The sequence below is a fragment of the Chiloscyllium plagiosum genome, unplaced genomic scaffold (genome assembly GCF_037043375.1).
Source record: "Chiloscyllium plagiosum isolate Xiang-an unplaced genomic scaffold, Cpla_swu_hap1 HiC_scaffold_32, whole genome shotgun sequence".
Classification (NCBI taxonomy): domain Eukaryota; kingdom Metazoa; phylum Chordata; class Chondrichthyes; order Orectolobiformes; family Hemiscylliidae; genus Chiloscyllium; species Chiloscyllium plagiosum.
Window position 1 is genome coordinate 16,001,025 of NW_028270170.1, and position 21,362 is coordinate 16,022,386.

The 21,362-nt window shown below is 44.3% G+C and overlaps 1 protein-coding gene and 2 pseudogenes across 1 annotated transcript; all 3 read left to right on the forward strand.

Annotated features, from left to right (window-relative positions):
• Positions 1-8,272: 8,272 nt before the first annotated feature.
• Positions 8,273-9,782, forward strand: LOC122546286 (heat shock protein 30C-like; annotated as a pseudogene).
• Positions 9,783-10,392: 610 nt separating this feature from the next.
• LOC122546287 (heat shock protein 30C-like) lies at positions 10,393-11,248 on the forward strand. Its single transcript, XM_043685060.2, has one exon. The coding sequence runs from the start codon at positions 10,397-10,399 to the stop codon at positions 11,054-11,056; it is 660 nt and encodes a 219-aa protein (XP_043540995.2). The 5' UTR covers positions 10,393-10,396; the 3' UTR covers positions 11,057-11,248.
• Positions 11,249-17,953: 6,705 nt separating this feature from the next.
• On the forward strand, positions 17,954-19,297 carry LOC148141755 (heat shock protein 30C-like; annotated as a pseudogene).
• The last annotated feature ends 2,065 nt before the right edge of the window (positions 19,298-21,362 follow it).

Sequence of the window (21,362 nt, forward strand, 5' to 3'; positions counted from 1 at the left end):
ATCAGCCATGACCTTAATAAATGGCGGAGCAGGCTGGGGGGGCAAGATGGCCTACTCCTGCTCCAAGGTCTTACATTCTTATGCTACTATGAACATCAGTCGGCCATTCCACCCATCAAACATGTTCCTGTATTCCATAAGGTCACCAATGACTTAATGATGGACAGAACACAGCCTCCCAGATAACTGATCACATCTCATCTAAACAATAATCTGTATAAAGCCTCAAATGCATACAATGTTGCAGCCACCACTGATCATTGCAGAAGTGAACTCAAAGTGATAGTCCTCTGAAAGAAGACAATTCTACTGATATGAACCTTCGTTGGGTCGGTCCTTAGTTTTAAATTAATCCTCCAGGATTTCTGTCTGGTGTGACACATCAGTTTAGCATCTACCATGTCAAGACCCTTTGAATCTAATGTTTCAATGAATGGTCCCTATCTACAGCATCAGGAAGCTGTGTAATATTTCCCTCAATGTCACTCAGCAACTTGGTTCCATCAGCGCATTGACTGGATCACACTGACTGACAAGCAAGTGGTTTACAGAACAGCGAGAAATATTACCGATCTCAACAGTGCTTGAGTAGAAGCGAGCAATGCCACAGGAGATCCATTACCAACATATTACATGCAGTACAATTGTCAGAGATTCTGAATTAATATTGAACCTAAATACAGTTAGTTATTCTCCTTCTGTTGTGCTATTTAGAGTCATAGAGTCATAGAGATTTACAGCATGGTCCAACCCATCCATGCATACCCAATCTAGTCCTACCTGCCAGCACCCAGCCCATATCCCTCCAAACTCTTCCTATTCATATACCCATCCAAATGCCTCTTAAATGTTGCAATTGTACCAGCTTCTACCACTTCCTCTGGCAGCTCATTCCATACATGTACCACCTTCTGTGCGAAGACGTTGCCCCTTAAGTCTATTTTATATCTTTCCCCTCTCACCTTAAACCTATGCCCTCAGGGAACAGATTCTAAGGACTCTCACAAACTGAAATTGTGCATACACTTGCTAAAACTTTAAGAGTTTGGGAAAAGAGCATGGGAGATGCGAGTAATTGAATACTGCTTCCAAAGGGATGACACTGGCCTGGTGGACCGAATGGCCTTGTTTGTTGCTGGCTCGAGCTGAACCATTTCTGCGCGTTCTTCATTTTCTGTACAGTAATTGGAAATCCTGTATCAAACTCATGATTCGCAACGGGATTTTATAATTGTGGGAAATGATCTGCTAACCTGCCTACACACAGCATGGCCACATAGAACACAGAAAATCAAGCCTGTCCAAACAATACAAGAAACACCCAGAATGCCTCAGCATTGACCAAACAGGCTGACAAAGGAAACCAGACATGACCATAGTCACTCGCAAACCAGGAAATACACTTCCCAAGACAACCTGACAATATGCTTCCTGGACCCGATAAACACAGCTGTCCCAAAGCTCTAAGGGCAGTCTCATACCCCAGTGATACCAAAGCCGCACAAAGCTCAGGTCAGTTGGAGAGGCACTAGAACACCTGGCTCACAGGTGAGCAACAATGGAAACACCTTAATGCCAAGGAAACAGACCATCCCACCTACCCTCGAAGAGAGCTGGAATCTCCTCAAATTACGAACTGATTGAAGCTGCCAGGATGCTTCATTGTATCCAGATTCAGGACATTCTTCTCATAACTGCTTTGTGATTATCGCCATCGTAACTGGATCACTTGATTATCAAGACCATTGTATTTTCCCTATTTTTAATTAGCATCATTGTACAATATTCCGATATAAAATGGCTTGATTCTCAGCACAGGGAAGAGAACCCTTGATTAATTTGTCTTCCAGCAATATCGCTTGTAATAAACAGCTTGTCAGTTTCAGCCGATCTGGCTTGTGTCGTCTCTGCAACATCTGTTCCCACGATGACCAATTCCACCTCAGAAAGTACCAGGTGGTCTCCTTCTTCCACGATCACAACTTCCCTTCTCACGTGGTTGACGATGCCCTCCAGCACAACTCCTCCACTTCACACACCACCAACTTAAACACCACTCCTCCCAACGCAACAAGGACAGAACCTACTTGAGCCTCCCCTTCCACACCACCAACATCCGCATACAAAGCATCATCCTCCACCACTTCCGCCACCTCCAAACGCACCCCACCACCAGAGATATATTTCCTTCCCCACCCATATAGGTGCTCGGAAAGACCATTCCCTCCGTGACTCCCTTGTCAGGTCCATACTCTCCCACCAGCCCTTACCTCACTCCCGGCATCTTTCCCTGCTATTGCAGGAAGTGCAAAACCTGTGCCCACACCATTCCCCTCACCTCCGTCAAGGCCCCAAGGGATCCTTCCACATCCATCAGAAATTTACCTGTACCTTTATCAATGTCATCTACTGCATCTGTTGCACCCGCTGGGGTCTCCTCTACATGGTGGAGACAGGACACTTCCTTGCGGAACGTTTCAGAGAACATCTCTGGGACACCCTCATCCACCAACCCCACCCCCGTCTTGTGGCTGGAGACTTCAACTCCATCTCTGTCAAGGACATGCAGGTCCTGGGCCGCCTCCACTTCCAAACCATTACCACCCGACGCCTGGAGGAGGAAAGCCTCATATTCCGCCTTCGGCCCCTGAAACCACACAGGATAAATATGGATTTCAACAGCTTCCTCATTTCCCCTCCCCCACATTATCCCACTCTCAAGCCTCCAACTCAGCACCGCCCTCTGAACCTGTCCATCACTCCCACCCTCTGACCTTTCTCCTTCTCCCTCACCTTCATCCACCTATTGCTTTCTCAGCTAACTTCCCCCCCCCCACCCCCAATCCCATCCCTTCCAATTTATCTCTCAGCCCCCGGCCCACAAGCTTCATTCCTGATGAAGGGCTTATGCCTGAAACGTTGATTCTCCTGTTCCTCGGATGCTGCCTGACCTGCTGTGCTTTTCCAGCGACACACTCTCGGTCAGATCGAGAGCAAAGGCTGGACAACTGAGGAGGGGAGCCACAATTCCAATCCAACTATTGCAGCAATTCGGCGTTGAGCAACCATGGACTCTGCCTGATAACGTGGATGGGTACGCTCCTGAACTGGTCATCTAAATTTTAACCAACTCGGCAGACACGTGATCCGACTTGAGCCAGGGCTCGTGCCGTGATCCTGATCCAGCCAAGGGGACAGACGGGACGGGCAAGGGAAGCCTGGCAAGATAGGAGGAGAGATCGCTGATTAAATTGTTGCTTCAATCCAAAGAAGTCCCCAGATCGTGGGAGGTTGACAGGGGCCCTGCTGTTGTGTTTGTCTGTCTTGTGTTTGTCCTGTTTTTCTCTCATCTGTTTGTCCTGTGTGTTTCTGTGTTTGTCAGTGCTGCAGTCTGTTCTCTATTCCCAGCTCGAACCAGAGGTCCATGAGGTTGTGGGACCCCAATCCTCAGGAGAGGGACCACCCTGGGGACAAGTCTAACTTGTCCCGCTGAGGCAGCGGTCCGCGGACACTGAATCTCTCCAGGAAGTAAAAAGTGCCACTGTAATCATCAGGCTTGGAGAGTAAGGTGGGGAATACCCGTTTGTACAGGTCACCAGCCAATATTGTTTGGGAGCAGAATTGGGAAGGTAGGTACGGCGACCCTTTATGGCATGACTTTAGATAAGTTTGGGGAAGTGGTCAGCCCCAACGCCCCAAACCCAAACTTGAAATCATGGAGTCCCGAAACCTTTGAAAGAAAACAAATCCCTCCCAGCACCACAGCCCTCCCTCAGTACACCACACATCCCATGTTGCTGAGGAACTTGATCCTGGGGGGGTTGGATGAGGGGGCTGTGTTACTGGCTTCCCAGCTGCACAGGGCAGCAGAGACAGAGAGAGTGACAGAGAGAGAGAGACAGGGATAGAGAGAGAGGGAGTGAGAGAGAGAGAGACAGGGACAGAGAGAGTGAAAGCGAGAGACAAGGACAGAGACAGAGAGAGAGAGACAGGGACAGAGAGACAGGGACGGAGAGAGAGACACAGGGACAGAGAGAGAGAGAGTGAGACAGGGACAGAGGGAGAGTGAGAGAGAGAGAGAGCAGAGACAGCCCGGCAGCCTGTCACAATTCATGCTGGTACTCAGCAGGGTCTTAGTGCCTGGAAGCACATGATCACTGAACATTCGAGAAACTTGGACTCTTTGTGTTCGGCCTTGCTTGCACATTTGCTTGCTGGTGTTTGAATGTTTCAATCCATGCAGCTGAAGATCCAGAGGTGTCTTGAATTAATTTGCATTTGGTGATCTATCATGGTTTTTCTTTTAAGGAACCATGAGTAGTTATGAAATCAAAGTTCTGCATAAGTTTTATTAATAAGGTATTAATGTTTCTGCTCTTCATATACACCATGACTGCCCTTCTGTCACTCTCTAACTAGTCAAAGAATTGACTAAAGTAGATCCATGCGGTTGCACTAAAGCTAAATTGGCATCAGACTGTACACTGCTTCTCTCTCAGAGTTTTCAGAAGTATGTTTATTTAAAAATAATACAATAAAGTTCAATGATATAGTATAATACAGTGTAAGTAACATTTTCGCATCCTGGACCGGGGGACAGAATGATTCTGCACGAGAATAAACGTGAAGTTTATATGGCTGAATTAAAATGCAAAAGAAAACTGGAAAACTAAATCTCCCAAACTCCCGATCCTGCTTTCAGAAAATTATATTGGCATAATTAAATGTTGCTTCGTGGTCCAAATAATTTTAAGCCTGCAGCATCTCATCAGGGAGTATGAAGTCCCCATGGTAGAGCGACTATCTGACCATCTCAACTTCAGCATCAGAGCTGTCACTGTCCCCAATACTGCAATGATTTCTGCTTCATGCTCAGTGGCCCTACTGTGTCGGCAGACGTTGTGCAAGTTGAATGCCAGCATCCACTGCTCCCCTCAGGGTCTCACGCTGGAAATCCTGGATACACACTACTTCATGCTGCAGGCAGCGATTTCCCATGGCCCTGGAAGCTCCGACCCTGCCAGGTCCAGCTGCGCCTGGTCGTGCTCACAAGCACCTAGAGTCCCCTCAGTTGTACCGGGGTTGGGCTTATCTTTTAGACGTGTAACCCCTCCACTTTGCCTCAGTTAGTCAGGCCCCGGCCCCCTGGTAGAGGTTGCCCAACTTGGGCAGGATGAGTTCTGTGTGTGTTGCACTCCTGCAACACTCCAAGCCACTTTTACCACGCAAACCCCGGCACTGCCCCCTCCCATGAAAACCCCCTGTTGCTGGCCCATGTTCCAGCATCACTGTGGACACAGCACCCCAACCATGCACGCCAAGTGGTGTCCACCCTAATACACACAGTCACTCTCAAACAGGGAGCCATCCTGCCACCTGTACGGTAATATCCACTGTCGCCAGCAGCAGTAGAAGGGATCAAGCCGGTTATTGACTCCTTCCTACAACAGGGTGTCCTAGTTCCCATGACCAGTCCATGTAATACACCCATCCTACCCATCCCACAACCCGGGAGGCCCAGAAAGTGGCGTTTTGTCCAGGATCTGAGGGCTGTAAATGCAATTGTGGATTCCTGCTCCGCAGTAGTCACGGACACTAACACCATACTCAGCAGCATCCCTGCTTCCGCCACCTGTTTTTGTGTGATTGACCTCTGCCCAGCCTTTTTCTCTATTAAATTGGCCCCCGAGAGCCAGTACCTTTTTGCTTTTACGTACGGCGGCTGCCAGTACACATGGACCCGGCTTCCCCAGGGTTACACGGAGAGCCTCACAGTCTATGCTGCTGCAGTACACCGCACCCTCTCCACCCTACACCTGCCGTGCCACAGCACCCTCCTCCAGTACAAGGTCGATTTATTACCGGCCTCTACCTCTGCTGAATCATGCACACAGGACACTGAGGCATTGCTCCACTGTCTAGCAAAAGATGGACACAGAGTTTCAATGGAGAAAATGCAACTCTGCCAATACAAAGTACAGTCCTTGGGATACAAACTCTCACATGGCCTCAGGGCACTATCCAAAGAACAGGTCATGGCCATTACTCAGCTTCCCCCACCAGCCACAAGAACTCAGCTGCAGGCTTTCCTGGGAATGGTGAATTATTGCAGGCACTGGATCCCAGACCACCGTGCCATTGACGAGCCGCTACGGGAGGCATCCTCACCAAAGCAGCCAACAAAAGTGACCTGGACACCAAAGATGGAACAGGCATTCACTGAATTAAAACAGCGACTAGTCTCTGCTCCTGCCCTGGGGGTTCCAGACTACACTCAGCCATTTTACCCCAATGTCAATGAATCTGAGGAGTTTACATGCGGCATCTTAACACAGCTCCATGGGGATCTCCAGCGCCCTATTGGTTTATACTCTGTACATTTACCGCCTGTTGTAAGGGGAACGCTGCCGTGTTTGAGAGCTGTGGCAGCAGCCGCGATAACAGTAGAAAAGGCCATCCCCACGTGCTGGATCACCCATGCACTGTTTTAGTTCCCCATTCGGTCTCCCTGCTGCTAAATCCAGCAGCAACCCAACATTTCACTGCCACCTGGAGAACTGGCTATGAGGTCGCTTTACTGGCCAAAGCTAACCTGTCCCTACAGCACACCCCTGCCCTGAAACCCACCACTCTGCTCGATGCTGTCTGTCACAGGATGGTTGGTTAAATGTTCACGCCCCATGTCTGACACTGCCAGCTGTGAATGAACTGATCGTTCCCATCAACAACACCCTGGATCCAACAACCACTCCCCGGCTCAATCCTGAGCAAGAGGCAGAGAAACAGGAGAGTGTGAAAGATGTGGGGACCAAGAAAGCTGAAGAACAGATGTACAGCTAAGACTGTTACAATGGACTTTTACAGTTATAAGAACTGTTCATATGCAGTCATGTATTTCTCAGACGAGGATGAATGTATATTGCTGAAAAGTATTTGTCTTCAACTTGTCAATATGTGCTGGGTTATTATAAGTGTTGCTTATGTACGTATTTTGGAAAAGTAAACTCTTTTGAAAGTTTATGACAATGATTCTTCCTTTTAACCTCATAAAATGAAACTGCTCCACCATTAAAATTCTCCATGTTGACATTTTTTTCAGTTAAGATAAAAGTATAATTTACTGGGATCAATTTAAAACACAGAATGACACAGCAAGTGAAGATCTGCTTAAATCTGAACTTGGTTCCGTCTACGAGATCAAACTGCAGTACAGAGCCAGAACACCATACCCGAGGACCTCTTTGGACACTAGAGCTTCTCTCGTGTTCATAATGAGCAGCAACAGCAGCTTGTTGCTCAACACAGACACTAGTCATTGCACCGCACAGTTACTGGATGGTGGGAACTGATTCCACTGGGTTAAAACAAAAATCGGTATAATTATCTGGGAATAGAAGCAGCTACTTGCTTCATAAATAGCTTTTATAAGGTTCCAGTTGAATAAGAGTATGGACAATATTCTTGAACACAAGGACTAGGAACAGGAGTAAGCCATTCAGCCCTTGAATCCTGCGAGGCTGCTCATTAACACCCCGACTGATAATGACTATAGCCTCTACTCCAGTTTTATGTCTATCACAATAACCCATCACTCCCATAGTAACAACGATCTTTCCCACACAACTGAATATATTCAAAGATGCAGTATCCAATGCTCGCTCGGACAGAGAATTCAATTTAATGACTCCATGCCAGAAGAGGTTTCTCCTGACACTGAGAGAACCGTTATTTATAAAGAGTGATCCCTACTTCTACATTTCTGCATGCGCTCTTCCGTCTTTACAGCAACTGCAATCCAAAATTCCCTCTGGTGGCATGTTTCAATAAAGGTTCAATTGACAATACCAATCAGCTATGTAACATTCTCCTCAGCATCAGTCAGTGGCCTTCTCCCATCATTAACATTACTGAGTTACATTGACAGAAAAAAAAGCTTATTGCAGAGCTGTGAGAAACATCAACAGTGATGGATAGAAAGGAACAATACGACAATAGAATCAATAAAAATGTGTTCAATGCTGCACAAATGTCAAATAAATGATAGCCATTTAATGAATTTTAACATATGAAAATAATTTGTTTATCTTCTTTTAAAGCGTCCAAAAAGATGGAATTGTATATAAATGTTTAAAGGTATAATTTCCAGACCTTCGGCAAAGGAATAGATGTGATTGGTTAGCGCTTTCATGAGAGATGGCACATGGCCTCACTCTGTGCTGTGTGATACCAAAGCTACTGTTGCATATTATTCATTTTCTATTTTTGGAAATCTCATATCACATCGTAGTTGGCAACAGGGTTTGGTAATTTTGAAGGACAAAGCAGCTAAATTTCTAAGTACATCATTTTAAAATATATTTTATCTTTACTACAAATGAGCTAAAGGCCTAAAATACTTTCTAGGACATAAATAAAACTTTTGTGCATTTCACTCCATCAGAAACTAAGACATATCACTTCAATTTTCTATAAATCACTGAAAATAACAAAATTCTTCAACGAAACACTGTTTCTTCATTCCCTCATGGTTTCAGTTGATATTTCAATGAATCAATCTCTTCTCAAACATACATCACTGTGCCGCACAGGCTCAGCCTTCTCTCGCCAGTCAATCATTAACATTGCTCCTCCCATCTGTGCTGTCACTCTGAGCACATTCCAAAAGTCTCTGGAATCCTTCCAGTGAGTGTCAGAGTCGAGTCATTCCTGTTGAAAGTAAGGCTGAGATATGAAGCTATTTATTGTCAGCTTATGTGTGAACAACCCAGCAAACTTGAGGACATTCTGGAAATGTCTGGATTTCTGGCAGTAGAATATATAAGGTGTGAGCTCAGAGTGCTGCAGCAGATCAGAGACTGAAGACTGGGAGTTCACATCAGTCAGTTTGAGGGAAGTGAGAGAAGAGGCAGAGACAATGCTGAGCTATCGGGCTTTCCACCCTTCACGTCTGTGCCAGCAGCCTGTATACACACTGGCGCCTGTTGCACACAGGCTCTGGGAACCACTTGAATGTAACATGTGGGAACAGGTGGAAGAAGCGAGGAAGGGCATGAAGTTCATCCATCGAGTTCTTGAGGAGCTGACAGCAGAATGTTTTGGGGGAAATACCAGGAACTCGAGACAACAAATCTGATGCTAATGCAGAAGGTAAAAGACAATCCGAGGACAAGGATGGAGATGGCTTTTCTGCGTCCCTGAATGTCCAGCACTTCTCCCCAGAAGACCTGAGGGTGAAAGTATTTGGTAGAAAAGTGCTGGTGACAGGAAAACACGAGAAGAAATGTGATGATGGCAGCGGCTGTTACAGCTACAAGTATGAAGAGTTCAGGAGAGAATTCCAGCTGCCAGAGGATGTCGATGCTGAAGCTCTTCGATGCTGTTTGTCACAGGATGGTTGGTTAAAGGTTCAAGCCCCGCGCCTGGCACTGCCAGCTGTGAATGAACTGATCATTCCCATCAACAACACCCTGGATACAAGAACCACTCCCTGGCTCAATCCTGACCAAAAGGCAGAGAAACAGGAGAGTGTGAAAGATGTGGGGACCAAGAAAGCTGAAGAACAGATTTACAGCTAAGACTGTTACAATGGACTTTTACAGTTATAAGAACTGTTCATATGCAGTCATGTATTTCTCAGACCAGGATGAATGTATATTGCTGAAAAGTAATTGTCTTCAACTTGTCAATATGTCCTGGGTTATTATAAGTGTTGCTTATGTACGTATTTTGGAAAAGTAAACTCTTTTGAAAGTTTATGACAATGATTCTTCCTTTTAACCTCATAAAATGAAACTGCTCCACCATTAAAATTCTCCATGTTGACATTTTTTTCAGTTAAGATAAAAGTATAATTTACTGGGATCAATTTAAAACACAGAATGACTCAGCAAGTGAAGATCTGCCTAAATCTGAACTTGGTTCCGTCTATGAGATCAAACTTCAGTACAGAGCCAGTACACCATACCCGAGGACCTCTTTGGACACAAGAGTTTCTCTTCGTGTTCAGAATGAGCAGCAACAGCAGCTTGTTGCTCAACACAGACACTAGTCATTGCACCGCACAGTTACTGGATGGTGGGAACTGATTCCACTGGGTTAAAAAAATCGGTATAATTATCTGGGAATAAAAGCAGCTACTTGCTTCATAAATAGATTTTATAATGTTCCAGTTGAATAAGAGTAAGGTTCCAGTTGAAAGTAAGGCTGAGATATGAAGCTATTTATTGTCAGCTTATGTGTGATAAACCCAGCAAACTTGAGGACATTCTGGAAATGTCTGGATTTCTGGCACTAGAATATTTAAGGTGTGAGCTCAGAGTGCTGCAGCAGATCAGAGACTGAAGACTGGGAGCTCACATCAGTCAGTTTGAGGGAAGTGAGAGAAGAGGCAGAGACAATGCTGAGCTATCGGGCTTTCCACCCTTCACGTCTGTGCCAGCAGCCTGTATACACACTGGCGCCTGTTGCACACAGGCTCTGGGAACCACTTGAATGTAACATGTGGGAACAGGTGGAAGAAGCGAGAAAGGGCATGAAGTTCATCCATCGAGTTCTTGAGGAGCTGACAGCAGAATGTTTTGGGGAAATACCAGGAACTCGAGACAACAAATCTGATGCTAATGGAGAAGGTAAAAGACAATCCGAGGACAAGGATGGAGATGGCTTTTCTGTTTCCCTGAATGTCCAGCACTTTCCCCCAGAAGATCTGAGGGTGAAAGTATTTGGAAGAAAAGTGCTGGTGACAGGAAAACACGAGAAGAAATGTGATGATGGCAGCAGCTGTTACAGCTACAAATATGAAGAGTTCAGGAGAGAATTCCAGCTGCCAGAGGATGTCGATGCTGAAGCTCTTCGATGCTGTTTGTCACAGGACGGTCGGTTGAAGGTTCAAGCCCCGCGCCTGGCACTGCCAGCTGTGAATGAACGGACTGTCCCCATCAACATCACCTTGGATACAACAGCCACTCCCCGGCTCAATCCTGACCAAGAGGCAGAGGAACAGGAGAGTGAGAAGGATGTGGTGAACAAGAAAGCTGAAGAACAGATGTCCAGTTAAGACTCTGTTACAATGAACTTTTGAAGATATAATAATTGTTCAAAAGCAGCAATGAGTTTCTGATATGTGAGATGAAAATATATTTTTGTCAAATCCATTGTATTCAAGTTGTAAATCTGTAATGTGCTTTCATCAGAATTCATGTACAGGTAAATTATTTATGCATGAATATTGGAACAATGAATACTTCTGAATTTTATCTATGATGATTCTACCTTCTTACTTGATAGAAGCAAAACTGATACATCACGAATAATCTTCACTTTGACTTCCCTTATTCACGGTTACGGTAAGTACACCTTTTAGGTTTGATTAAGTCAAAACTGGGCATAAAATCAGTCAGTCTAGATCTGCCTAAGTCAAAACTCAGGTCATATACTCATGGAGACATCAAGTCATCCAGCATGTAAACTCGACCATGCCCAACAGATATCGGAAACTTCACTCGTCCCTATATCTCTCTAAACCTTTCCTGCTCATGTAATTGGCCAAATGTCTTTTCAATGTTGTTAGAGTACTGGCCTCTACCACTTTCTCTGCCAGCTCACCCTCTGTGTGAAAAAGTTGCCCTTCTCGTCCCTTGTAAATCTTTCCCCTCTCACCTTAAATCTAAGCCCTCTAGTTTTGGACTCACCTATCCTTGGAAAAAGACCTTGCCTGTTCACCTTATCTGTGTCCATCATGATTTTATAAGCCTCTATAAGGTCATCCTCAGCCTCCAGTCTTCCTGGAGAAAAGGTCCCAGTCTATTCAGCCTCTCCTTACAACTCAACACTCCAGTGGATCCAACATCCTTGCAAATCTCTTCAGCACCCAGCTCTGTCAAAAGATATCAAACTACAGTTCAGACACTGTCCTTGCACAATTTTCTACACTTCAATCTCAGAGATATTCCCTGCAGCTTCACAATAATCAGAAACAACAACTTCAAAAACAGAAGTTGATGGAAAGGCTCAAGAGGTCAAAGTGAATGTTGTGGTTCCAGTGACCATTCTTCAGAACTGAGGACACTGCCAGACCTGCTGAGCTTTTCCAGCAACCTCTATTTTTGTTTATGTTTCTGATTTACAGCATCCACAGTTCTTTCAGTTTCTTTTAGCAATAACTGCTTGTCATCCAACCCAATCTGTACCCTACACTGTTACTGGATGGTGAGATGCACTTTCATTGGGGTTAAATGATTATTGTGGCTATCGGGAATGGAAGGTCAAGTTAGTTGCATCAAAAGCCACTTTTTATGAAGGTTCTGTTTCAATAATATTAATGATGCTATACCCTTGAACATAAAGAATAGGAACAGGAGTAGGCCATTCGGCCTTTAAACTCACTTTGCTATTCCTTGAGGTCACTAATGAATTAATGATGAACTGACCACTACAATCCTGCCTCCCGGAGAACTCATCACTCCTTATTTAAACAAGGATATGTACAAAGCTTAACTACATTTAATGACACAGCCTCCACTGATCATTGAGGAAGAGAATTTATGTAGACAGGCCAACAAGAGGTGAGGCCATACTGGATTTGGTTCTGGGTAACGAACCAGGCCAGGTGTTAGATTTGGAGGTAGGTGAGCACTTTGGGGACAGTGACCACAATTCAGTGACTTTTACTCGAGTGATGGAGAGGGATAAGTGTGCACTGCAGGGCAAGAGTTATAGCTGGGGGCAGGGAAATTATGATGCGGTGAGGCATGACTTAGGATGCGTGGCTTGGAAAAGTAGGCTTCAAGGCATGGGCACAATTGATATGTGGAGCTTGTTCAAGGAGCAACTATTGAGTGTCCTTGATAAGTATGTACCTGTCAGGCAGGGAGGAAAGGGTCGTGTGAGGGAGCCGTGGTTTAATAAGGAATTGGAATCCCTTGTTAAATGGAAGAGGACGGCCTATGTAAAGATGAGGCGTGAAGGTTCAATTGGGGCGATTGAGAGTTATAAGGAAGCCAGAAAGGATCTGAAGAGAAAGCTAAGAGCAGCAAGGAGGGGACATGAAAAGTCCTTAGTTGGTAGGATTAGGGAAAACCCTAAGGCTTTCTATAGGTATGTCAGGAATAAAAGAATGACTAGGGTAGGAATAGGTCCAGTCAAGGATAGTAGTGGGAAGTTGAGTGTGGAGGCTGAAGAGATTGGGGAGACACTGAATGAATACTTTTCGTCAGTATTCACTCAGGAACAGGACATTGTTGCCGATATAAATATTGAGTCACAATTAATTAGAATGGACGGCTTTGATGTATGTAGGGAAGAGGTGTTGGAAATTCTGGAAAGGGTGAAAATAGATCAGTCCCCTGGGCCTGATGGCATTTATCCTAGGATTCTCTGGGAAGCAAGGGAGGAGATTGCAGAGCCATTGGCCTTGCTTTTTATGTCCTCGTTGTCTACAGGAATAGTGCCAGAAGACTGGAGGATAGCAAATGTGGTTCCCTTGTTCAAGAAGGGGAGTAGGGATAACCCTAGTAACTATAGGCCGGTGAGTCTCACTTCTGTTGTGGGCAAAGTCTTAGAGAGAATTGTAAGGGTTAAGATTTATGAACATCTGGATAGGAATAATGTGATCAAGGATAGTCAGCATGGTTTTGTGAAGGGCAGGTCGTGCCTCACAAACCTTATTGAATTCTTTGAGAAGGTGACTAAGGAGGTAGATGGGGGTAAAGCGGTAGATGTGGTGTATATGGATTTTAGTAAGGCGTTTGATAAGGTTCCCCATTGTAGGCTACTGCAAAAAGTACGGAGGTATGGCATTGAGGGTGAGTTGGAGGTTTGGATTAGGAATTGGCTGGCTGGAAGAAGACAGAGGGTAGTAGTTGATGGTAAAGGTTCACCTTGGAGTGCAGTTACTAGCGGTGTTTCGCAAGGATCTGTTTTGGGACCACTGCTGTTTGTCATTTTTATAAATGACCGGGAGGAGGGGCTAGAAGGTTGGGTGAGCAAGTTTGTGGATGATACGAAAATCAGTGGAATTGTTGACAGTGAGGAAGGATGTGTCAGATTACAGCGGGATATAGATAAGTTGCAGAGCTGGGCAGAAAGGTGGCAAATGGAGTTCAATGTAGGTAAGTGTGAGGTGATTCACTTTGGTAAGAGTAACAAAAAGATGGGGTACTGGGCTAATGGTCTGATACTTGGTAGTGTGGATGAGCAGAGGGATCTTGGTGTCCATGTACACAGATCTCTGAAAGTTGCCACCCAGGTAAATAGTGCGGTGAAGAAGGCATATGGCGTACTGGCTTTTATTGGTAGAGGAATTGAGTTCCGGAGTCCTGAGGTCATGTTGCAGTTGTATAAGACTCTGGTGCGGCCGCATCTGGAGTATTGTGTGCAGCTTTGGTCGCCATACTATAGGAAGGATGTGGAGGCACTGGAACGGGTGCAGAGGAGGTTTACCAGGATGTTGCCTGGTATGGTAGGAAGATCGTATGAGGAAATACTGAGGCACTTGGGGCTGTTATCATTGGAGAAAAGAAGGTTTGGGGTGACTTGACAGAGGTGTACAAGATGATTAGGGGTTTAGATAGGGTTGACATGAGAACCTTTTTCCACATATGAAGTCAGCTATTACGATGGGGCATAGCTTTAAATTAAGGGGTGGTAGGTATAGGACAGATGTAAGGGGTAGATTCTTTACTCAGCAAGTCGTTACTTCATGGAATGCCCTGCCCCTAGCTGGGCATTCCATGGGCATTTAAATGGGCATTGGATAGGCATATGGAGGATAGTGGGCTAGTGTAGGTTAGGTGGGCTTGGATCGGCGCAACATCGAGGGCCAAAGGGCCTGTACTGCGCTGTATTTTTCTATGTTCTAATTCAAACTGGTAATCACCTGAAAGAAGACAATACTCCTGATATGAACCTTATGTAGGTGAGCCCTTATTTTTAAACTCTGCTGCTGATTTGAGGATTTCTGCCTGATGTGACACATCCTTTCAGCAGCTAACAAGCCAAGGTTTGATTTGATTTGATTTAGTCTCATCAGACGTACCTAGGTACAGTGAAAAGCTTGTTTTGCATGTAGTATAAATACATCATACCATACAAAGTGCATAATTGATAGAACAGTTCAAGGAATACAATGTTATGGCTGCAAAGAGAGTGCACAAAAAGTAAGATCAACATTAGATTTAAATTGGACAGCTCCATTCAGGAGTCTACTAACAGCAGGGAAGAATCTGTTCTTCAACATATTGATACGTGTGTTTCTGCTGTTGTATCTTCTGCCTGATGGAAGAGCTTGGAAGAGATTATAACTGGGGTGGAAGGGGTCTTTGATGATGTTGGTCCCCTTTCTGAGACAAGAAGCAGTGTAGATGGAGTCAATGGATGGAAGCCTGGTTTGTGTGATGGACTGGGCTCTGTTTACAAGTCTCTGTAGTTCATTACAGTCCTGGGCAGAGCACTTGCCATTCCAACCCATAATGCATCCAGACAGAATGCTTTCTATGTTGCATCTAGCATCTACAAAAGTAGATGAATGATCAATGGGCATGCCAAATTTCTTTCACTTCCTGAGGAAGAAGAGGAGTTGTTGTGCTGACTTCACCATCACATCCATGATGGTGGTCCTGGGTAGATTGTTGGTGATTGTAACTCCAGAGGAACGTGCACTCACAACCATCTCCACCTCAGCTCCTTTGACTTAGACAGGGGTGTCCTCTCCTCTTTGCTTCCTGAAGTCAGCTCTTCAGCTTTGCTGACCTTAAGGGAGAGATTGTTATATTTGCACCACGACACTAAGCATTGTATTTCCTGCCTGTATTCTGTCTCATCATTGTTTGATATCCAGTCTATAACAGTGATGTTGTCAGCCAAATTGGAGATGGATTTCAGATGAAATCTGGCCACACCACCCATGAGTGTACAGGGAGTACAGTAAGGAGCTGAGTACACAAAATTGCGGGACACCGGTGTTGAGGATTGTTGTGGAAGAGCTGCTGTTGCCTATCCTCACTGATTGTGGTCTGTTGGTGAGGAAGTTGAGGATCCAGTTGCTGAGTCGAGAGCAGAAACCCAGGTCTCAGTGTTTGGAGATGGGTTTGGTTGGGATTATAGTGTTGAAAGCAGAGCTGTAGTAGCTAAGTATCTTAATTATCCCTATGTTCCTGGGAGGCTAGGGAGGTGGAGTCTGCCATGGATCTGTTGCGCTGGTAGGCAAATTGCAAGGAATCAAGGAAGGCTGGGAGGCAGGAGTCGATATGAGCGATGACTCATCTCTCGAAGCACTTCATAATTATGGAGGTCAGAGGCACTGGGCAGTAGTCATTCAGGCACGCTGCATGTGTTTTCGTTGGCACAGGGATGATGGTGGTCTTCTTGAAGACCCTTTCAATCTAATGTTTTAAAGAATGGTCACTGTGGCACAGCATCAGGAAGATGTGTCATATTTCCCTCAATGTCACTCAACAGCTTGGTTCCATCAGACAATTTACTCGATCACACTAACTGACAAACACGTGGTTTATAGAACAGCAAGAAATATTAACAACAACACCCATAGTCCAAGAGTAGAAGTGACTTATGCCACAGGAGATACAGTAGAAACATATTAATCCAGCACAAATAGCAAAGAGACACAAAATTTATATTGAACCTAAAATTGATTCGTCGTTCTCCTTCTTTGGTCCCGTTTCACATAAACCAGAACCGAAAATGGGAGTGCAAGGAGGTCGCAGACCCAAAGGCCTCTCACAGACTGGAATTGTACTTATAGTTGCAAAGACAGAATTTGCAGAGCTTAGAAAAAGAACATGAGAGGTGGGAGTAATTGCATAGCATTTCCGAAGAGTTGACGCTGACCTGGTGGACCGAATGGCCTCGCCATCTGCTGTCACATTCTAAATGTAATGTCGGATATTTTCCATTTTGGAAATCTCATATGGTCTCATAATTAGCCACAGGGCTTAGTAATTCAAAAGGATGCAGCAGCTTCACTTCTACATTTTTCACCTTTAAATATATTTCAGGACAATTACAAAACAGCAAATGGCTTTAAGGATGGAATAAATACTTTCTTCAATTTAAAAGCGGCTGTTGTAACTTTCGCCCCATTTTCTCGGTGATAAATTTCACATCAATCTCATTCAAATCATTTAAAATACCAAAGTCAGAAAAACAAATACAGCCACTTCATTATCTCATGACATGAGTTTATATTTCAATCAATTAATCCCCTTTCTGCTTTGACAAACCCTCACTTTCCTGCACATTCCCAGCCTTCTGCTCAGTTGTCAATCATTGACATTGCTCCTCCCATCTGAGCTGTCACTCTCTGAGTACATTCCGGAAGACTCCGGGATTCCTCCAGTAGCAGTCACTGAGTCCAGACCTCTCACAAACTGGAATTGGACATACACTTGCTAAAACAGAATTTGCAGAGTTCGGGAAAAGACCATGGGAGATGTGAGTAATTGGATAGTGATTCCAAAGGCATCACACCTGCCTGATGGACCGAATGGCCTTGTTTGTTGCTGCGTTGATCTAAAGCAATTTTTCCGCATTTTTCATTTTCTATAATTGGAAATACTGTATCAAACCCGGGATTCACAACGGGGTTTTATAATATGAAAGGACACAGCTTCATTTCAAAGTGTTTCATTTTTTAAAATGTGTTATCATCATAAACAAGGTAATTGTCTGCAGGCAATCCAGACTTCACTGAACTTAAATAAAACTCATGATTTGGAGATACCGGTTTTGGACTGGAGTGTACAAAGTTAAAAATCACACAACACCAGGTTATAGTCCAACAGGTTTAATTGGAAACACACACTCGCTTTGGGAGCGACGCTCCTTCATCAGTTGATAGTGATGAAGAAGTGTCACTCCGAAAGCTAGTGCTTCCAATTAAACCTGTTGGACTGTAACCTGGCGTGGCGTGACTTTTTACTAAATAAAACTCATTTACAATTTCTTCCATCTGAAACTGATCAATATCACAATCATATCGAGAAAGGCACTGAAAACAGGAATGTTAGAAAAACCAAACACTGCCTCGTCATTCCTGCTTGTTATTTCAATAAATTATTCCCCTCTGTGTTTGAACAAACCTCACTTTCCCACACAGACTCAGCCTTCTGCTCAGCTGTCAATCATTAACATTGCCCCGCCCATCTATGATGTCACTGTCTGAGTACATTCCAGAAGCCTGTGGATGTCCTCCAGTGGGTGTCACTGAGTCGAGTCATTCTTGTTTAAAGTCAGGCTGAGATGTGACGTCATGTATTTTCAGCTCACGTGTGAACAACCCAGCAAACTTGAGGACATTCTGGAAATGTCTGGATTTCTGGCAGTAGAATATATAAGGTGTGAGCTCAGAGTGCTGCAGCAGATCAGAGACTGAAGACTGGGAGTTCACATCAGTCAGTTTGAGGGAAGTGAGAGAAGAGGCAGAGACAATGCTGAGCTATCGGGCTTTCCACCCTTCACGTCTGTGCCAGCAGCCTGTATACACACTGGTGCCTGTTGCACACAGGCTCAGGGAACCACTTGAATGTAACATGTGGGAACAGGTGGAAGAAGCGAGAAAGGGCATGAAGTTCATCCATCGAGTTCTTGAGGATCTGACAGCAGAATGTTTTGGGGAAATACCAGGAACTCAAGACAACAAATCTGATGCTAATGGAGAAGGTAAAAGACAATCCGAGGACAAGGATGGAGATGGCTTTTCTGTGTCCCTGAATGTCCAGCACTTCCCCCCAGAAGACCTGAGGGTGAAAGTAATTGGAAGAAAAGTGCTGGTGACAGGAAAACACGAGAAGAAATGTGATGATGGCAGCGGCTGTTACAGCTACAAATATGAAGAGTTCAGGAGAGAATTCCAGCTGCCAGAGGATGTCGATGCTGAAGCTCTTCGATGCTGTTTGTCACAGGACGGTCGGTTGAAGGTTCAAGCCCCGCGCCTGGCACTGCCAGCTGTGAATGAACGGACTGTACCCATCAACATCACCAAGGATACGATAACCACTCCCCGGCTCAATCCTGACCTAGAGGCAGAGAAACAGGAGAGTGGGAAGGATGTGGGGATCAAGAAAGCTGAAGAACAGATGAGCGGTTAAGACTCTGTTACAATGAACAGCTGAAGATGTAATAATTGTTCAAATGCAGCAATGAATTTCTGTGAACGTGAGATAAAGAGATATTGCTGTCCAATTAATAGTTTTCAACTTGGAAACCGATAAAGTGCTGTTATGATGTTCTTGTGGTTTATTTTTGAATGTATATTGGAAGAATAAATACTTTTGAAATTTAATTATAATGATTCTGCCTATTTACTTGATAAAAAGAAAAGTGATGTATCACTCTAACTTACATAATTCTCATTTAAGGGAAAGAAGTCTTTTTTACTTGGATTAATTTAAAATACAGAAACAAAATCAGGTGGTCACGATCTACCTATGTCTGAGCTCAGGTCTGTCAAAGATGTCAAGCTACTGTGAATAGACTGTGCTGAAATAATTGTGTACACCTCAGTCTCAGGGATAATCCCTGCAGCGTCACTATCATGAGCAACTACAGGTTGTCATCCAACTCAGACACCAGTCTGTCCACCACTCAGTTATTGAACGGTGGGAAACACTTTCATTGTGGTTAATTGATCATTGTAACTGTCAGGGAGAGAAGGTGAAGTTACTTCCATCAGAAGCAACAAATATGTCAGTTTCTGTTTCAACAATATTAATGATACTACACACCTCAACATAAAAAATTGGAACAGTGTTGGGACCACAATTATTCACAATTTACAGAGATGATTTGGAATTGACAACCACGTGTAATGTCTCAAATTTCTCAGATAACAGTAAGATGAGTGGCACAGCAAAGTGGTGGACTGTGAAACTTTGCAGAGGAACTTAGATATTTCAAGTGAGTAGGTAAAGGTCTGGCAGAAAGAATGCAGTGTTACTAAATATGAGGTCATCCATTTAGGTAAGACTAACAATATAAAGGACTATGAGTTGAATGGTAAAACATTGCAGCGTGCTGTGATGCAGAGGGATCTGGGTGTTCCTGTGCATGAATAATCAAAGGCAGGTACAACACGTAATTAGGAATGCAAAAAGAATGTTGTCTTTCATTGCAAAAATGATTGAGTTTAAAAGCAGGAACGCTATGTTGCAGCTGTGTAGGGTACTCGTGAGGCCACACCTGGAGTATTGAGTACATGTTTGATCTCTTACGTGAGAAAGGATGTACTGGAATGAGAGAGGGTGCAGAGGAGCTTCACACGATTGATTCTGGAGTTGAGGGGATTGACGTATGAGGAGAGACTGAGTAGAATGGGATTATATTCATTGAAATGTGAAAGAATGAGTGGGGATCTTGTAGAAACACGTAATATTATGAAGGGAATAGATCAGATAAACGTAGAGAAGATATTTCCACTGACAGGTGAAATTGCGACAAGAGGACACAGACTCAAACTTCGGGGAGCAGAATTGAGAATTAACTTCTTCACCCAGAGGGTTGTGAATCTATGGAATTCTCTGCATACTGAAGTCATTGATGCTACTTCAGTAAAGGTTTTTAAAGTTAAAGTAGACTTTTTTCAACAATGAAGGAATTAAGGGTTACAGTGAGAGGGCAGGTCGGTGGAGCTGAGGGCTCAAAAAGATCAACCATGACCTTATTGAGTGACGGAGCAGGCTGGAAGGGCCAGAAGGCCTACTCCTGCTCCAAGGTCTTACGTTCTTATGCTATTATGTACATCAGTAGGCCATTCCACCCATCGAATATGTTTCTGTATTCCATAAGGTCAACAATGATTTAATGGTGGACAGAACACTGCAAGCCTGCCTCCCAGGTAACTGATCACTCCTTATTTAAACAATAATCTGTACAAAGCCTCAAACGCACCCAATGCTGTAGCCTCCACTGATCACTGGGGAAGAGAATTCAAACTGATAACCCCCAAAAGAGTACAATTCTAGTGATATGTACCTTCGATGGGCAGGAACTTATTTTTAAACGACTCCTCCGACTCCAGGATTTCTGTTTGATGTGACACATCAGTTTAGCATCTACCATGTTAAGACCCTTTGAATCTAATGTTTCAATGAATGGTCCCTATGTGCAACATCAGGAAGATGTGTAATATTTGCCTCAATGCCACTCAGAAACTTGGTTCCATCAGCACATTTACTGGATCACACTGACTGACAAGCAAGTGGTTTACAGAACAGCGAGAAATATTACCGATCTCAATAGCGCTCGTGTAGAAGCGAGCAATGCCACAGGAGATCGATTACAAACATATTACATGCAGTGCAATTGTCAGAAATTCTGAATTAATATTGAACCTAAATACAGTTAGTTAT